This window comes from Ictalurus punctatus, chromosome 6 (assembly GCF_001660625.3).
Source record: "Ictalurus punctatus breed USDA103 chromosome 6, Coco_2.0, whole genome shotgun sequence".
Taxonomy (NCBI): domain Eukaryota; kingdom Metazoa; phylum Chordata; class Actinopteri; order Siluriformes; family Ictaluridae; genus Ictalurus; species Ictalurus punctatus.
In genome coordinates this window covers 18,743,350-18,761,522 of record NC_030421.2, presented here as the reverse complement: position 1 = coordinate 18,761,522, position 18,173 = coordinate 18,743,350, and the positions used below count along the sequence as shown (strand labels likewise).

General features: G+C 39.9%; 1 protein-coding gene across 1 annotated transcript; it reads left to right on the top strand.

The window, feature by feature from the left end:
• The first annotated feature begins 4,868 nt into the window (after positions 1-4,868).
• On the top strand, positions 4,869-16,953 carry creb1b (cAMP responsive element binding protein 1b). The gene is made up of 8 exons (XM_017470868.3): positions 4,869-5,019; positions 11,543-11,659; positions 11,800-11,946; positions 12,442-12,542; positions 12,637-12,776; positions 14,056-14,238; positions 14,339-14,492; positions 15,196-16,953. Exons 2-8 carry the CDS (start codon positions 11,555-11,557, stop codon positions 15,338-15,340), a joined length of 975 nt encoding a protein of 324 aa, XP_017326357.1. The 5' UTR covers positions 4,869-5,019; positions 11,543-11,554; the 3' UTR covers positions 15,341-16,953.
• Positions 16,954-18,173: the final 1,220 nt, after the last annotated feature.

The window sequence follows — 18,173 nt, the reverse complement described above, 5'->3', positions numbered from 1 at the left end:
AGGCTGATCACAGAGGCTACTTGTAAATGCAAAACGCAGACATTAATGATTTATTATAAGCCATCTATTTCCCATTCGTTCTATATCCACTCCTAAACCAAAAAGCAGATTAAAATGGTGTGCTTTAGTTTTAAATTGAAATCAGGAGTACAAATTTGGTCAATTTCAGTCAATAATAAAGTAATAATAATAATAAATACATTTGGACTGTTTACTTATTTTCCAATCCTTTTCCCCCCACATATATTGAAAGTCAAAAACGTGACTAATGGAAGCAGGAAAAAAGAGCAAATTATCTATTTAATCTGGACCATCAGGTTCAATGGCTATTTAGCCAGCATGCCAACATTTCAGCATAGTGTTACAGACTAGTTTTTAATAGTAACAAATGAATGACCTTACTAAGCCATCCAGTATAATGATGTATAAATCAGATGATGAGGCTGTGTTTTGAAATAATCCATATTCATTACTTATTCATTTTGGACATCGTTTTTATTTTGCAGCTACAACAAACAAACACATCTCTGGCTCCAAGGTTACTCCTCACATCTCCAGGGTTTCTGGTTTGATCCTGAACTCAGGTTACTGTCTGTGTGGAGTTTCTCACCCTGTTCTCTGGGTTCTCTAGTTTTCTCCCACCTTTCACATAAAATTATCTGTAGGTGGACTGGCTAGATTATTGCCACTTGGTGTGAATGTGTGTGTGTGTGTGCATGGTGCCTTGTGATGGACTGACACATCCAAGGTGTGTCCCTGACATGTGCCCAGTATTCCCGGATCTAGCATGACACGGACCAGGATAAATCAGTAACTCAAAGTGAATGAGTGAGGGAGAGAGGGAGTGAAAAGCTAAAATTGTTTAATTTAGTAATAATTTAGTAGCAATCTACTGTAAAAATAAATAAATAAATAAATAAATAAATAGATTTAAAAAATAAATACAACTGTTGACTTTTCCACAACCCATTTTGTAAAAGATGGAATAAATGAGGTCTATCTTGGGTGAAAGAATGTTCAGAAATCAAGGTAGTACAATGCATCAAGGTTTCTTTTAGAAGAGAGTGAGCCAGCAAGTGTGCGAGGGGGGTGGGGTGGGGGTTAAATGACCAACTATAAATTGTGGTTCTCCTTCTCAAGGTCAAACTCAGAACTGGGCACACAGACAGTCACACATGAAGCATTTGTACAGGAAACATAGCACAATATATATATATATATATATATATATATATATATATATATATATATATATATATATATATATATATATATATATATATACATACACACACACCTACACTCTGTCTTGGCGCATAGGAGAGACACTCAGTCAGTGTACGGAGAAGATATAGCTGACATCTGTCCCTTCCTTCTAACATCTTTATATTTTCAATAGCTTCATCACTTCTGCCCTCACTACATCAATGTGCACCAGAAGGCTTCTAGCAATTGCAGCATAAATGTTATGTTTTTATGATAATAGACCAAAAGCTGGTATTGATTTTATCATATAGAGTTGCACGTTTCCCTCCAGCTTCCCTCTACGCCAAGATACTGTCGTAAAGATAATTTCACATATTGGACAAATCTGTCACTTTCCCCTGAAGACTTCCGCCAGGCGCAAATTCCTGGCTGTTCGTTAACGAGGCGGGGGTCAATTCCCCAAACAATGTGGTTGGTGTCACAATAAAAAGCAAGTTTTATGGGTTGTAGCAGTGAAGCACTATTGAACAGATAAAACACGCCAAACTGGCATCTGGAGGATTATAAAAGGAATTGCCATGAAAAAAAAAAAAAAAAAAAAAAAAAAAAAAAACTCACACACCCACAGCCAAATCCGTGCAGTGAGAGAGGTGAGTGAGTTCAGAGCTGTAATGCACACTGTGCCTACGGCGCCACCTTCAGGACAGAAATGACACAGCAGGGCTTTTAAACCTGGAGGAACTGTCCAACATCAAAACTCTTCCAGGAGAGGGTTAATGCTGCCCCCCACTGTCGGCAGCAGAAGGACTTGTGTTTATATAACCTTTTTTTTTTTTTTTTTTTTTTTTTTTTTTTAAAGAAAGAATGAAAAAAATGTTAATCACTATGCAGTTAAGACAGATCTGTGTTATAAGGGATGTATCATATCTAACTGATTAGAATAATCTCCCTTAAAACCCTTGACAGATCATAAGTAAAGCAATGAAGGACTCAATTTTACACTGAAGGAAGATTCTGCGCCTCACTCATCTTATGATTCATGTTTTATATTGAATATTATTGATAGTTGCATAAAGTATTCATCGTACATTTTGGAGTGTTATAATCTGAAACTCAAATGGACTTATTTGTGATTAATTTCATGGATCTACACAAATAACGCATAATATTCAAGTGTGGGATCAATATAGTTTGCATGTATGATTGCATAACTATTCACCCACATCACATAATTATTTAAATAGAGTTTACCTGTGTGCAATTACAGTGTTACATGACCTCAATATAAATATACCTGTTCCCGGAAGGCCTTATAAAGCGCATACCTAAACAAACAACAAGAACTATCAACACGAGTCCAGGATGAAGTTCTGGAAAAAGTATCAATCAGGGGTTGGTTATAAATAAAAAATAATAATGCATAATTAAAAAAAACAAACAAAAAAACAAACATAAAAACTGTGAACATCCTACAGATCACCAATAAATCCATTATTTTAAAAGTGTAAATAATAATATGGCACTACCATGGATGAAGTTAGCCAGAGAAACAACCAATAGGCCAAGATCAACTCTGAAGAAGCTGGAAAGATCCACAGCTCAGATGGGAGATGCTGTACACAAGAACAAAGCTGGCAAGAAAAATGGCAAAAAAAAAAAGAAAGCCATTAAGGAGAGTGTGGTTGGTTGGTTTTCACTCCCTGCCATATATACCAGGCACATTAAACACCAAGATCTAACAGTCTAACAGCCCATCTAACAGTAAATTTAAAAAAAAAAAAAAAAAAAAAAAAAACACACACAAAAATGTTCAATATCAAGAAAATAGTTCCAGAAATTCTAGTGTATTCATGACTAAATTCATGTTATGCACTTGTGCCAATCAGCTTCAACATGGGGTTGGTTGGCACATATTATGAGGATGGTTGGCACAACATTAAAAGACTATAGTTTAAAAGAATGCAGGAAAACTGAAATAATCAATGCTTTTTAATGAATTGAACCACAGGTAAAACAACAAGTATACAACATTTAATAGCAAACAAATAACAGATATTTGAATCAATTAAATATTAAGAATGTTTAAATTATCATTGGCATTTACTGAACAAGAAGAAGAACTGCAATAATAAGAACAAAAGTGTACCCATTTCATTTTTCTCTTACCTTAACCAATATTAAAACATCACAATTCATTATAAACAATCTGCTCTGTTTTATTCTTCTAACTGAATTAAATATTGTCTTGTTAAAATTTTAACTCTAACAAACTCTGTCCCTAATTTCTCCTGTGTGTGTGTGTGTGTGTGTGTGTGTGTGTGTGTGTCGTATCACAAGTCGCAGTTTTGGCATATGCACACTGGTAGACCAGGAGTCCACAAGTCATGTGACTCTACACACACAAGACAGTACTCATCTCCATGTTCATTGGAATCTGATGGATCTTTCCTTTTCTGAGCCTTTTTAAACTCATGGGTTTGGATGTTGCTTTGGACTGTGACTTCTTATTGTTCTGAAGAGCAATTTCTTATTTGTACAAGTAATGTGATTAAAACAATAATAATTATTGTTTAAGACATGGCCTCAGTCAAGCTCTATTGTGTGGCTGAGAACACACATTTGGAAAACTGTGTTATGGTCCAGAATGCTTGTCTGTGTTCACATGGGCTTCTTGTTAGTCAACGTCCGCTTTATTAGGAACACCTGTACACCTGCAGTTATCTAATCAGCTAATCATGTGGCAACAGCACAATGCATAAAATCATGCAGCTGCAGGTAAGGAACTTCACATAATGTTCACATCAAACATCTGCCACATGATTGGCTGATTGGATGACTGCATGAATGTGTAGGTGTACAGGTGTTCCTAATAAAATGGTGAGTGTATGGGTTAGTGTAGTCTCGCACCACTGGGGTTGCAGCTTCGAATCCCACCTCTGCCTTGTGTGCGTGTGCTTCAGGGATTTCCTTTGGGTACTCCAGTTTCCTCCCCCAGTCCAAAGAGATGCTCTTTGGCATTCCCAAAGTGTCTGTAGTGCGTGAATATGTGCGCAATTGTGCCCTGATGGGTTGGTGTTGACCTTGTACCCCAAGTTCCCTGGGATAGGCTCCAGGCTCCCCTGTGACCCTGTATAGGATGCTTATACTACACAGGTTTGTAAAATGGGTGGATACATACATACACTGTATATATACACTGTGTGTGTGTGTGTGTGTGTGTGTGTGTGTGTGTGTGTGTGTGTGTGTGAACGCAGTACTGCGCTTGTCCGAATGGCTGGTTTTACTAAACTAATCAGAAAAGGCTCTCTTGAACATTTTCGCAAATCATTATGAGCCGAATTTGTGATGTACGTTAATTAGTTTCATTCTACAGACCGGTCTCTGGGGGCGGAGCTTTGTTTATATGGGCGTGGTGGGCGGGCTCAATGAATATAATAATGATTAAAATCTTTTTAACCCAACATTTTTTACCTAAACTTGACTAAATTCAACTAATCTTGCCTAAAATCCATCATTCTCGAGAATCCTTTTTACTTTAATCTTCGTTGATCTTCGATAGCTTTCGTACAATTTCGCTTCCACTCGAGCCGACTTCGGCAATCTTCGTTCGCCGTTCGGCAAGTTCCGTGTGCGCTTCGGTCACGCTCGGCTCAGGCGCTCGCTCTGATCGGCTTTCCGTCTCCCCAGTTCCGAGTGTGTCGTTGTTGTTGTCGGTGACGCGGCGGAGGTGTAGCCTGACGCGGTCTCTTACGTGTCGGCCCGAATAAAAGTGGAGCTCCGAGGGCTCGCGAGTGACGGAAGGAGTGTGTATCGGTAAGAGAAGACAAAGTGTCCCGGCGGGGAGGGAGAGCGCGGGCATGTCCCAGATAAGACAGAGCTCGGGTCGGGTTCGGCCCGTAGGAAACAAAGAGATCATGGCGGCGGGGTTGTTGTACAAGCACGGAGGGAGGGGAGACTGTGGACTCCAGGAACGGAGGAACGGGCTGTGTTACATAGCAGAGGGGGGAAATGTCGAGTCAATAGCACAGTTTAGGGCGCAGCGGAAACGAGCAAACAATGATGTGCGTGTGTGTTTGATCTCGTTGTGTCATCTCCGGGTGTAAGCGTTTCGTCAGGCTAACCTGACTAGCCACCCTCCGTTAGCAAGGTGCTAGAATTTTACCACGCTTTCTAGGTCACTAGGCAGCCAAACTAGTCGCTTTTAATAGGTGAAATATTTGTTTGTTTGTTGAAATATGACGCAAGACTCTTTATCTTTTATGTTATATTCTAGTCAAGTCCACAACTGAGCACCGCATTTGCATTTTATGTGCTGGTTGGATTATAAATAGCAGGCTAGGTGGCTAGTGTCTAAAAGCACTTGGAGTTAAAATATTGGCAGGAGTATAAGTGTAGTGCAGCCAGGCCCAGATTAGTGCGACTTTTTTTTGGGGGGGGGGGCGGTGTTTTAGTAATAATAATAATAAACCTTAAATGCGTTTTCAAAATGGTAATAAATGAACACTACGTAGCAGTGCTGTAGAAAATGGTGCTTTTTCCACAGAAATGAACACTTGAGATGTTTAATTAAAGTACAAGAATCAGTGGACTGTTAATGTTTGGGGTTTTTTTATGATGGTCATTAAAGTATTTCATCTTCTGTGGAAATCATTTCTGAGATCGTTCACCGTGTGCAGAAATCTCAGTGGCAGTGATGGTGAAAATGAAGGTGTGTGAGAGAGAGAGAACAGATCCATCAGCAGAACCTCAAGCTCTCAGAAAGCACAGTCGTCAAGTCTGAGCATTGGCCATCAACTGTACACCATTTGTATTTTTACTATGTATCTGTTACAAAAGAAAGATGTATGTAGAGTAGCTTTTAAAGCTTTACTCCAAAAAAAAAAAAAAAAACTAACCTATTAGGTCCATTTATGAAGTTATAATCATATTTAAAGGTGTACATGGACATTTCCAGGTGAAAGACCGATGTTAAAGTTGTCCACGCCGGCAATAAGGAATAGCACCGTTTTTGTCTAAGAGCGCAGATCCGTCCTGCACCCGTTCATGAGCTCGTTTAAAGGATTCGTGCTGAGAGTTTGCCCGTAGATTGGTGTGCTGTCCGGTCTCAACAAACTCCTGCATGATGTAGCCGTGTCGTATCTACAGATGATCGATCGATAGATAGATAGATGGCTTATAAGTTCCAGTTTCTGTTCTTCCTTTCTGTCACCAAGCATGTAATGACAATATGACACACCTGTTAGATGATGAGATGATTCAGAACAGTACATCTAGTAGCTGTTGAGCCTCAAACTATGTAACCTAACCCTTAACTACAATGTTATCACATTTAATTAAATCACATTTAATAATAATAAAAAAAAGAAGTTATTCTTAGTCATTTTAAGATACCGTTCCTGTCCGTAGATATCTCCGTGAACCCATGGCTCATTTAAGGCCATGAAGTTGGCAGAAGCACAAAATATTGATCACTTGAATTTATGGCTGCGTTCACAGCGTACCGGGATTACCGTAATTACTAGATGACACCCTGGACGTCCTACTCAGTGCTGTTCACGTCCTCAGACTCGGGATATGATCTGTTTCTCTATGCCAAAGTGAATCCGTGTGAGATGAGGATGTTCACAACTGAAAAATACATCATTACAACATTAAAAAAAAAAAAAACATTTTTTATGCACTTGCTAAATATTGAAAAACACAGAAAGCACATCAGGTGACAATAACATGATTATTAATTGGTATTGGTATACAGGTTGTTTATTAACCTTGGTAATGTGTTGTTGCAAACCTAAACAAACAGCAACGCTGATAAAATAATAACTAGCAGCAGTATGAACAATGATATTTTTGTGTAAAAGTGTTATAATCGTGTCTCTTTTTCCTTTAGTCAATTATATGAATTATTACCCAGAAATATCACGAGTTAACCGCTTAGCTACATTTTACTGCTGAAACCGCCACCATTTGTAGTTTTGTGGCGTTCTAGCGGTCAGGTGGTACACGTCAGGGCTCTCAGAAAATTCTAAAATGAGTCTGCACATTGCAATTACGAGTTCTACGAGGACGTGAACGCTTTTAACGAGTCGCAATCCGGTAAGTACGGCAATTAAGACATGACGTGAACGCAGCTTATTGCATTGCTACACAGATAGCTGGTTTGTACTCTGCATCCTGTACGAGATGAAGGATTTCTTTAACTCCTGTTGCATATCCGTTGCCTGCTTGGCTCGCTGACGTTAATCTACAGGGCAATCAGATTAGCCGTTCCGAGACTCTCAATGTCTCAAAATGTGATCTCCCATATAGCACACAGGATCATACCAGATGATTGTAGTCATAAGAACTGTTCTGTTGGGATAAGATTTCTGGGCATATGGCTGTTATGTGGCGTTGCTGGAGGACGGCTGTAGTAATCCTAATCAATTTGTACAGGATTCTGTGCGGTCTCTGTATAAATCGCTGAGAGTGTTTTTTGCAAGGGGAATGATCACAATGTGCAGACTTTATGGTCGTCACATTAAAAATTCCACACGCGCCTCATTTTAATACAAACAAATAGTTTGGACTTTTATTATTAGCGCTTGTTGTAGGGTGCTTGATCATTAGTAGGTATGACTAACATTTTTGTAGGTGTTTCCTGTATAATAGGTAACAAACCCCGAAAGTCTCTGACACATCCTTTCAAATGCAGTTTAAATTGTATTTTTTTTTTTTTACATTTAAAATGGTTTCGGTAGGAGAAGATAGAGAAGAGTGTGTCCTTTATACAAAGGAAAACATGCAGAAAACCATTTTCCATACATACAGCACAGTCCAGTCGGGTCTAAATGTCTGAGGCCATCTGTGAAAATCCTTCTATTTAACATTCTTTTCTAATTTAATTCAAACTTTTTCATTACACGTGAGTGAGAAGTAAATTCTCAGAAATATTTTCATGCATTTCAGAAATTCTTAGTAATTGTTATCCCCCCCCCCCCCCCCCCCCCCCAATTTAATGACCGCATTCACTCAAGTTTGCATGGATTTCACAAATTTGTGTATATTTTTGACTGTCCGTGCTAGATCAAATCTATCGTGGTGACTTCTGAACATGCGTGTCACTAAAAGGGATAAGACTCAGACTTAGCATCTATCACAAATTTGTTTAACTTCAAATAGTGAACTAGAAATCTGTCTGTACAGGAGGGTTTTTTTTTTTTTTTTTTTTGTTTTTTTTTTTTTTTTTTGTGGTTGTTGCCACCAAAACGCTTGACTTTGCAAATTGCATCGCAAAGTTTGGGGGAAAAAAAAAATCTGCAGCAGAGTTTTTCTGTGCTTTTTTTTTCTTTTCTTTTTTTGCAGAAAACTGCTAGAATTGGCGAAATTGCAATTACCTGAAATTGTCTTTCGCAGTGATGTTTGTTGGTAAATGAGCACTTTTAGCTGTACTCATGTTCAACACACGTGAACCAATGAGGGTTTTGGCTGAATGCGCGTTGTGACGATGTCACCTGATGTCACTTCTTGGTCCAACTCTGCGGTAATTTTGAAAAATTGCACACTCCTCCAAATTTTGTGGAGTTTGCTTAATTTTGCGTTCATTTCTGCGATCGCGAAATCCTGGAGGTGCTGAGAAAGAGTGTCAAGGTTTCTTCCTCATATCATCTTAGGGAGTTTTTCCTTGCCACCGTCGTCACCGTCTTGCCCAATAGGGTTAAATTCACACTTACAATCTGTATCCTGTGTTTATATATTTCTGTAAAGCTGCTTTGAGACAATGTCCATTGTTAAAAGCGCTAAACAAATAAAATTTTATTCAATAATGCAGAATCTTGTATATTGAACATTTTCCTTTCTTTGAGTAAAAATCTTTTACATTCTAAAACTTTATTTTTAAGTAAAATAAATAAATACAAATCCCATATTTTCAATGTGGTTTCAGACTTTTGGACTGATGTGTGTCAGCCCTAAAGGACTGCAGTTAATGGTACTTTCTAACCTTGGCATTTTTTATTTGAGAGGCCTATAGGCTTCGCCCAGGTCATGGACTACACTAAACTGCTAGCAGCAGTCTTTTAGTCTAAAACCAGATGCAGTGAAGTGTCAGGGAATCCCGGTTCAGGTTATTTTACACCACGTCTCTCTCTCTCACTGATCAGAATGAAACTACACCCTTATTTGGGTTTGAATACTAACCCAGGCCTGCTTTTCCTGTTTTTTTTTTTTTTTATCACAGAGAAAAAAGGTTATGCAAAATCTGCTCTGCAGTTTGTTTAGCTATACGTACGCACCACTAACAGGAGCCTGTGACAGCAGCGCAGTCTTCCTGTCTCAGCACACAGGAGCTGCTTTAAAGTTCACCAAGGTTGAAAGCATCGATTCGCTGCTGTGCTTCTTCCCAGCGGAAGGAAGAGGCCGTCAGCAGGCTTGTGCTGGATGTAGGACAAACAGATTGCAGTTCTAAATAAAGACGACGCTTTAGAAAGGTGGACATTTCGGAAATTAGCGACGATTTATAACCGTTGTCTTGTCTGCTTTTGAGAACACGATCACAAGTGGCTGTAATATTCAGTGCGTATTAATGTACCTGACGGTATTTAAACATGCACGAACATACAGTCCCTGATGCATGAACAAAGCAGGAAAACTCCAGAGAACAGTTATGTAGACCAATTTCCTGGATGACTTCCCAGATGGGAATACTTTGCATAACTATTGTGTGATTGAAGGTGTTCATTAAAAAAAAAAAAAACACTTCAGCCTCTGTGAAGGAAAACAGGCTGAACGAGTTGAAATCTAAAACTGTACTTGATCCTTAATCAGTTTCTCACAGAATGCAGAATATATAACCTGAATTGTATCAAATGCATACATGAATAAATAATTAAATGGCCATTGAAAATGATGGTCAGTCTCAGCAGAGGTACCTTTTATAATACATAGAAGCATTAGGGAGGAAATCTGTTCAGTGTACCAGCGGGATGTAACAGTTTAGTCAGGGGTCAGGAAAACTTCCTCATGTCGTCAGAGGAAACAGATAAGACTCAATGAAGGGAAATGAAAGCATACCGTTAAATAGAGTACCCGTGCTTGTAAGTGTGCATTTGTTTTTTTTCTACCAGCTAAAATGTGTTTTGTTTTTTGTTTTTATTCCCGTAAAAAAGAATTCAGAAACATAACCTGGTGAACGTCCTAGTGTAAAGTACACGGTGTGGCCAAAAGTTTGTGGACACCTGACCATCACATGTATTTGTTGAACATCCCATTCCAAATTTAGTCCCCTCTTTGCTGTTATAATAACCTCCACTATTCTGGGACGGCTTTCTACTAGATTCTGGGGCGTGGCTGTGGGGGATTTGTGCTCATTCAGCCACAAGAGCATTAGTGAGATCAGGTAATGATATCAGGGTGCAGTCGGCGTTCCAGTTCATAACAAAATGTGTTCAGTGAGGTTGAGGTCAGGGCTCTGTGCAGGACACTCGAGTTCTTCCACATCAACCTTAGCAAACCATGTCTTCATGGAGCTCGCTTTGTGCACCGGGGAATTGTCATGGTGGAACAGGTTTGGACCTCTTAGTTGCAGTGAAGGGATATTGTAATGCTACAGCACACGAAGACGTTCTAGATAATTGTTTGGGGAAGAACCACATATGGGTGTGATGATCAGGTGTCCACAAACTTTTGGCCATACAGTGTATTTCATCAGGAACAATTCGCCCATTGCTGTCAAATTCAAATACGTCCACGTTACTGTTGATTGGTAGTGGAGTCTCCATTGTTGTTTAAAAAGAAGCTCTTTGGTGGAATGTGCGTTTTGGGTAAATGTTTTTTGGAAAATAAAGCCTGTTATTATTAAAAAAAAAATTGGTATTTATTATTATGTTACGTAAAATGAGTGGCATGCAGCACTAATGTTAAAAAACTATTATGAATATGAATAACATTGGGATGGAATATTACTAAATAAATTGTAAAAATGAATGTACTCCGTAAAAGTGTCAAGGAGTTAGTTTTTTTCCTAATTCTGTAGTTATTCAGTTTAAGCTTTTCGCTGTACTCCTACGGCATAACCAAAAGCTTACTAATGAGCCTCAAAGGCCATGATTCAATCTTGCACCAAAGCACAAACAAGCATACAATGGAGAGACGGAACAATGGAGACCCCATATGAAAGAGGCAGGACTGAACCATACTGTAGGAATATTGAGAATAGAAATGCATAAGAGACGTTACACACGGCAGAGGTGATAGAGTAGTGGCGATTGGCGGCAGTATGTTAAAATCAGTGTTAGAATGATCCTGCAACCGTGTAACGACGAGCTCTGGTACATAATGTGATGTGTCGTGTCTGCAGATAACTAACTCGATGACCATGGAGGCGGGAGCGGAGGCCCAGCAGGGTGCAGACACGGCTGTGGCTGAGACTGAGGCCCAGCAGATCACCCAGGCCCAGATCGCCACGCTCACTCAGGTAACCACGAGCAGCGCAAGCCTGCTCATCAATCAGTGTCATCATGTTCACTTGGTGTGTGGGTGGGTGGGTGTTTGTTTGTGTGGGTGGGTGGGTTTGTGTGTGTGTGTCCTGAATGAGATTTTTATTTCTGTGTGTAGGTGACCGTGGGTGCAGGACATGCCACCGCCACCGCCCCCACCGTCACCCTGGTGCAGTTGCCTAACGGGCAGACAGTGCAAGTGCACGGAGTGATCCAGGCAGCACAGCCCTCCGTCATCCAGTCCCCACAAGTGCAGGCAGTTCAGGTCAGTCTCTGATTTTAATGACCGAAGCACATTGTAAAGAAAGACGAGAGCTTTTTGGCACAGAGTGAGACAGGACAAGTCACATTATCATTTTTGGATGAAGTATTCTTTAAGCTTAATGCTGGAATGACTCATGTGGGATGCTACACAACCTGCTAATATTTTCCAGTAGTGAGGTGATAAATACTTGCAAGCTTTTTGAAAAAAAAATTCAATTGGCTTTAATTAAAGTATTTTATTGACTAGGTATAATTGATAAAGGCAACATCATTTAGTTTTCTTTGTGTAGACAACGTGTGTATGTAAACCGTCTTTTTTTTAAAAATGTAATTGTGTTTGGTAGAACTTTCTTGAAATATGACAAACAGCTTTGAACTGATATAGATTTAAACGACCACTTAAATAAAGTTGTAAGTACCAAAATCAGCTAATGATTGCATTATGAGTGTATGTGAACACACACTTTTTGTGACCAACTCTTTACACTGTGGTCAGATTTCTACAGTGGCGGAGAGCGAGGACTCGCAGGAGTCCGTGGACAGCGTGACTGACTCTCAGAAACGCAGAGAGATCCTCTCCAGACGCCCTTCTTACAGGTATGTAGGCACGCAGCAGTATTGCTGTTATCTGCACATAGCGGTGTTGTGCGTTCGAAGGCTAATGTTGCGTTTGCTCCCTTTCGGCCCACAGGAAGATTCTGAACGATTTGTCGTCAGATGCCCCAGGAGTACCAAGAATTGAAGAGGAGAAATCCGAGGAAGACGCTGCACCTGCCATCACTACAGTTACCGTACCAACCCCCATTTATCAGACCAGCAGTGGCCAGTACAGTATGTTTCAGTGTCACTAGTGACCTGTATTCTACAACCCCAATTCCAAAAAAGTTGTGACAGTATGGAAAATGCAAAAAAACAAAGTCATTTGAAAATGACGGTTCAGGACTGCAGGCAGGCCATGCTAGCACCCGCACTCTCTGCTTATGCAACCATGCGCTTGTAATCTGGGCAGAATGTGGTTTGGCATTGTCCTGCTCTGTATGGCAGCATATGTTGCTCCAAAATGTGTACATATCTTTCTGCATTAATGGTGCCCTCACAGATGTGCTGGTTACCCATGCCATGGGCACTGACACACCCCCATACCATGACACACGCTGGCTTTTGGACCTGATGCTGATAACAGCTTGAATGGTCCTTTTCCTCTTTGGCCCAGAGAACACGATGGCTGTTTAATCCAAAAACTATTTGCAGTGGACCACAAAACACAATTCCACTGTGCTACTGTCCGTCTCAGATGAGACTGACACCAGAGAAGTCGGCGGCACTCCTGGACAGTGTTGATGTATGCCTTCTGCTTTGCATAGTAAAGCCTTAACTTGCATCTGTGGATGCAGCGGCGAATGGTGTTGACTGACAAAGGTTTACCAAAGTATTCCCGATGTCAGGATAACCATTACAGATTCATGATGGTTTTTAAGACAGTGATGTCTGAGGGATCATAGATCACGCACATTCAGAAGTGGTTTTCGGCCTTGCCCTTTACTCACTGAGATTTGACCGGATTCCTTGAATCTTTTAATTATATTATGCACTGTAGAAGGAGAAATGCACAAAATCCTACCGATTTATCTTTGGGGAATGTTGTTCTCAAAGTGTTGGATTATTTGTTGACGCATCTGTTGGCAGATTGGCGAGCCTCGACCCATCCTTGCTCTTGAACGACTAGGCCTTTTTTGGAGGCTTCTTATATATACTATGATTAGACAATTGCTTCACCTGTTTCACATCACCTTCTTATTTCAACTTGTCACATCACTATTAGTCCTAAATCGGCACGTCCCAACCTTTTTATAATGTGTTTGGAATGTGCATCAATTTCAAAATAAACCTTTATCTTCAAATAAACTATGCAGTTGATTAGGTAAAACATCAAATACATTATCTGTATACATTTCTTATTGAAATACAAGTCAGAGTACACTTACAAATCACTCCTCTGTTTTCATTAGCATGGTCCATACTGTCCCAACTTTTTCGGAATTGGGGTTGTACACTTTCACAGTGACGACTCTGAGAAAACTGTTCACACTTGTGTCTCTGTATTTCCTAGTTGCCATCACACAGGGCGGAGCCATCCAGCTGGCCAATAACGGCACAGACGGCGTGCAAGGTCTACAAACTCTGACCATGACGAACGCGGCAGCTGCACAGCCGGGCACCACTATCCTGCAGTATGCCCAGACGAGCGACGGGCAGCAGATCCTGGTGCCCAGCAACCAAGTGGTGGTGCAAGGTGAGCTGCTGTAATAGGAATACACACTTACGAGGTAGCTGAAACACTAGCCTTGTCTGCTAAAATCGCTGAATACGCCTTTGCGCCTGTCTTTCTACAGCTGCTTCAGGAGACGTTCAGGCGTATCAGATCCGCACAGCAGCAGCGAGTACCATTGGCCCTGGAGTGGTCATGGCCTCGTCGCCTGCTCTGCCCAGCCAAGGAGGTGCTGAGGAGGCCACGCGCAAACGAGAAGTGCGCCTCATGAAGAACAGGTACAGGCATTTATTAATGAAATTCAGGGCCCATTTATAATGAGTCTTTATTAATCACTTATACATTACAGCACAGTGAAATTCTTTTTTTTCCACATACCCCAGCATGTTAGGAAGTTGGGGTCAGAGCACAGGGTCATTCATACTAGCACGTAACATGAGCAAGTCCTCTAGGAGGCGCTGTCCCATGAATAACGCCAGAATTTTCCGAATTACACAGCAAAGAAGGGCCAAAAAACGATGTGAATTTCATATTTCACTGTATGAATAATAAATAGAAGATCGCACAAGCATCATTTTGTTTTGAACCAATCCCGTGATTTAATTATAAACACTCAATTAAAACTCATTTAAAGTTTCGCACCAAAAATACACGCGTGTGTAATTAACTCATGGGAGAACTGAGAAATAGCACGTCTCTGCATGCCACGTTTACCCACCCCCCCCTACATGTTAACGGAGAAGGATATAAATCTGCCTTGAGTATATAGTATTTTTCTTTTGCATCCAGTATCAGCAGATTATACTTCTCACGTGTGTGTGTATGTGTGTGTGGGTTTTTTTAAAATGATCATAATGTCTATGTGTGGTGTACTTTGGCTTCAAATCACACTTACAGTAAGGGATATCATTTCCACTAAACTGCATCAGATGGAGAGTTGTCATTAATACACACTGATTAGAGCTCCGTCTGTCTCAACAGGGAGGCAGCCCGAGAGTGCCGCCGGAAGAAGAAGGAATACGTGAAGTGTCTGGAGAACCGCGTGGCTGTTTTGGAGAACCAGAACAAAACTCTCATTGAAGAACTGAAAGCTCTCAAAGACCTGTACTGCCATAAATCCGAGTAACATCCTCGTCCACGTTTGTCCTTGGTGGACTTCAGTGTACATGTACAGAGACTGTGTGTGAGCTCTCCTTGGAAGGAACGCATGTTTTCTAAATATACTTTCAAAAAAACAAAAAAAACAAAAAACTGAACGTTTCAAACTGCCTGGAAATTCCCATGAACACACAGGGGCGTGAACGTGAACCCCCTGGCCAAAATCTCTGCACCAATGGATCATGTCTTTACTAATATATCGGGTAAAGGTGTTCTAGGACTTTAACAATTCCCTGACTCTGTTCTCCTGTTAAGCTCCTTAGGTTTGTTGGAAAAATGTAACAAATCGGAATATAATGCAAGAGGCACAAGCAACTCAGTTATGCTATTTAAGTTTACTTTAAAAATCTCTGGCTGTTGAGGGTCAGTTAGGAATGTAGAAGTTGGAATGAGAAACATTTTCCCTCAAGCATCAGATTTTGAGCTATATTTGTCTGACTGTTACTAATATTTGGTGTCAAATGTTTGAGTTAGTGGTTTTGGAGGGGGGTTGGGGGGCGGGGGGTTGCCTACCTACACACATTTCTACTGTAAAATATTGTTGAATTTAATTTTGATGCCTTATAAAATAACTGTATGAAAACAGATCAAGAGAATTTAAGGCATTTATAAATGAAAATATTTGTATTGTGTATAGGAAACTATTCTAGTCATGTAAATTCTGGGTTTAGTCGGTTACTGCATTTTGTTAAGAGAGAAGCCTTGCTTCAATCCAATAGTGATCCGCTGCACTGGATCTGGCGTTTCCCCTTCTTTTGGATATTAAACTTGTTCTAAATCAAGTTATTTTGCGTTCCCTTCAGAATAAGCGAACACATTCCTCATTGCTTAAATTCTTTCTAGAATTTAAGCAACTATTGCGCCTCTGAGTCAAACCGTATTTGCTAATATTTCTGCAAGCGCTGGTGTGTCTGAGGGCGGACTGTGACGAGGCGACACAAAAGGGAGAATGTGGATGTGTCTAGTATGTGCAGTTTGGCAATAGCTAGGTTTCTGTTTGTGTGTGCGTGTGTGTGTGTGTGAGAGAGAGAGAGAGAGAGAGAGAGAGAGAGAGAGAGAGAGAGAGAGAGAGGATCCAAGTGTGTTTGCTGTACTTGGTTGAAATCAAGGCTAACAGGATGTTGATGTACTGATCAGGGCTGCTTCTTTTCCACTCAAGCACAAAGTGTTACAGTGGGCTTAATTCGGGCATTCGGTTTGCGTAAACAGTGAATAGATACGATGAAATATTATAAAGATTTTTAAATGTCACGGACTTGCAATCTTCTGCCATTGTTTTTATATACACAGATATGTTAACTTTTGCTTTGTCTTAAGCGGTTGAATACTAATGAATAGCATACTGTATAACGAGTATTATTATCTGTCACTACAGCATGTTTAAACTTGTTTTGTATATCATTTTTTAACTTTGATATCGCTATGGTTATTTTTGCATCGCGTCACAATGGATATGGATTTAATGTCTTTGTATTTGATGCATCAACACATAAATAGAGGGTACAAATATATGTTGTTAGTCTACCATGACTGTTGCATTTTTGGCAGCTATTTCATATAAAACAAGTGTGTGGAAACCGATTCTCTCTCTTTGTTTGTTCATTTGTTTGTTTGTTTCCTGAAAAGTTTGAAATATTAAGTAGAGGAATAAAACATGACGGGGCATGCTTTTTTTATAGAAAAGAATCAGTCATGTGATACGGTCCGTTCCGAAGTGTTACCGTCACAGTGTTTTATTCCTCTTAGACCACATCCATTTACCAACTATAACAATTTTTCATTTATTAAAGAACAACAGTACATACTTTTCATCTGATTATAGTCACGTTTACTGTACATGCTCCCAACAAGTTAGGTCCGTTATCATTTGCGTTATGCCATGGTCTGTCTAAATACTCGATTCTGATTGGCTGGAAGGTGTGTGTTCAAACCAATTTAATACGCAGGTCGTTCCAGTCAGTTTAATCACCGTACTAAATTTATATGCTGCCTATAAACAACTGTAACCATAGTAACATACAGTAGTTAAACTCACAGCTTCATTATTGGTAGAGACACGGCACAGACGCAGGTAATTCTCGCACGCACAATCTCTCTCTCTTTCTAATAACTATTTATTATAATTCATTCCAATGAATGTAATCATATCTCAGTACTTTATATCTGTGTATTATTTCGAGTGGGCAGAATTATAGATCTAACGACCCGTATATCAAATAACTAACGAAAATTAACCGTTATTTTTATCCTTTCAGTGAAATTTTGCTCGTCAGTGCTGGAAAGTGACCATGATATAAGCGGGATAATCCAGCTTCACGTCAGGTGGTTCTTTGCCTCCACTTCGTGTATTAAAATCGTTTAATGCACACCTAGCCGTGGATTATCCCTTACTTATAACAGCTATAAACCGTCGTTCCATCACCAGCCTCTCCTTTTTTCTCTCTCTCTTGTACTTACTAAAGACAAAAAAAAAAAAAAAACATGCAACTTGTCATGTTACTGACAAATGTCCTTCATTCTGAAGGCTTTCCCATGTCTGAAAGCTTACAGTGTTTCCTCTAACCGACTCTAAATAAGCATCTCCTCAAAGAAAACTTCAACGCATCAACAGTACACACGTTTTTTTGTTTTTTTTATCCTTTTATGTGGAGCATCTGCCGTGTAAGTCCCCATAATAGTTACTACAAAACAGAGATAAAGTGCATTAATATAAACCTTTGATTTGCCTCCTGTCAGTGCTGCTCTTATATATAATAAATCAACACCTCCGGAATTCAACAATACTGTGGTGTAATAGAATA

Excerpts from the sequence above, each read along its gene's own strand:
- creb1b (XM_017470868.3), top strand. The coding sequence starts at position 11,555 with ATGACCATGGAGGCGGGAGCGGAGGCCCAGCAGGGTGCAGACACGGCT. Across the intron at positions 11,660-11,799 it reads AGATCGCCACGCTCACTCAG|GTGACCGTGGGTGCAGGACA; the intron begins GTAACCACGAGC and ends TTCTGTGTGTAG. Across the intron at positions 14,493-15,195 it reads GTGCGCCTCATGAAGAACAG|GGAGGCAGCCCGAGAGTGCC; the intron begins GTACAGGCATTT and ends CTGTCTCAACAG.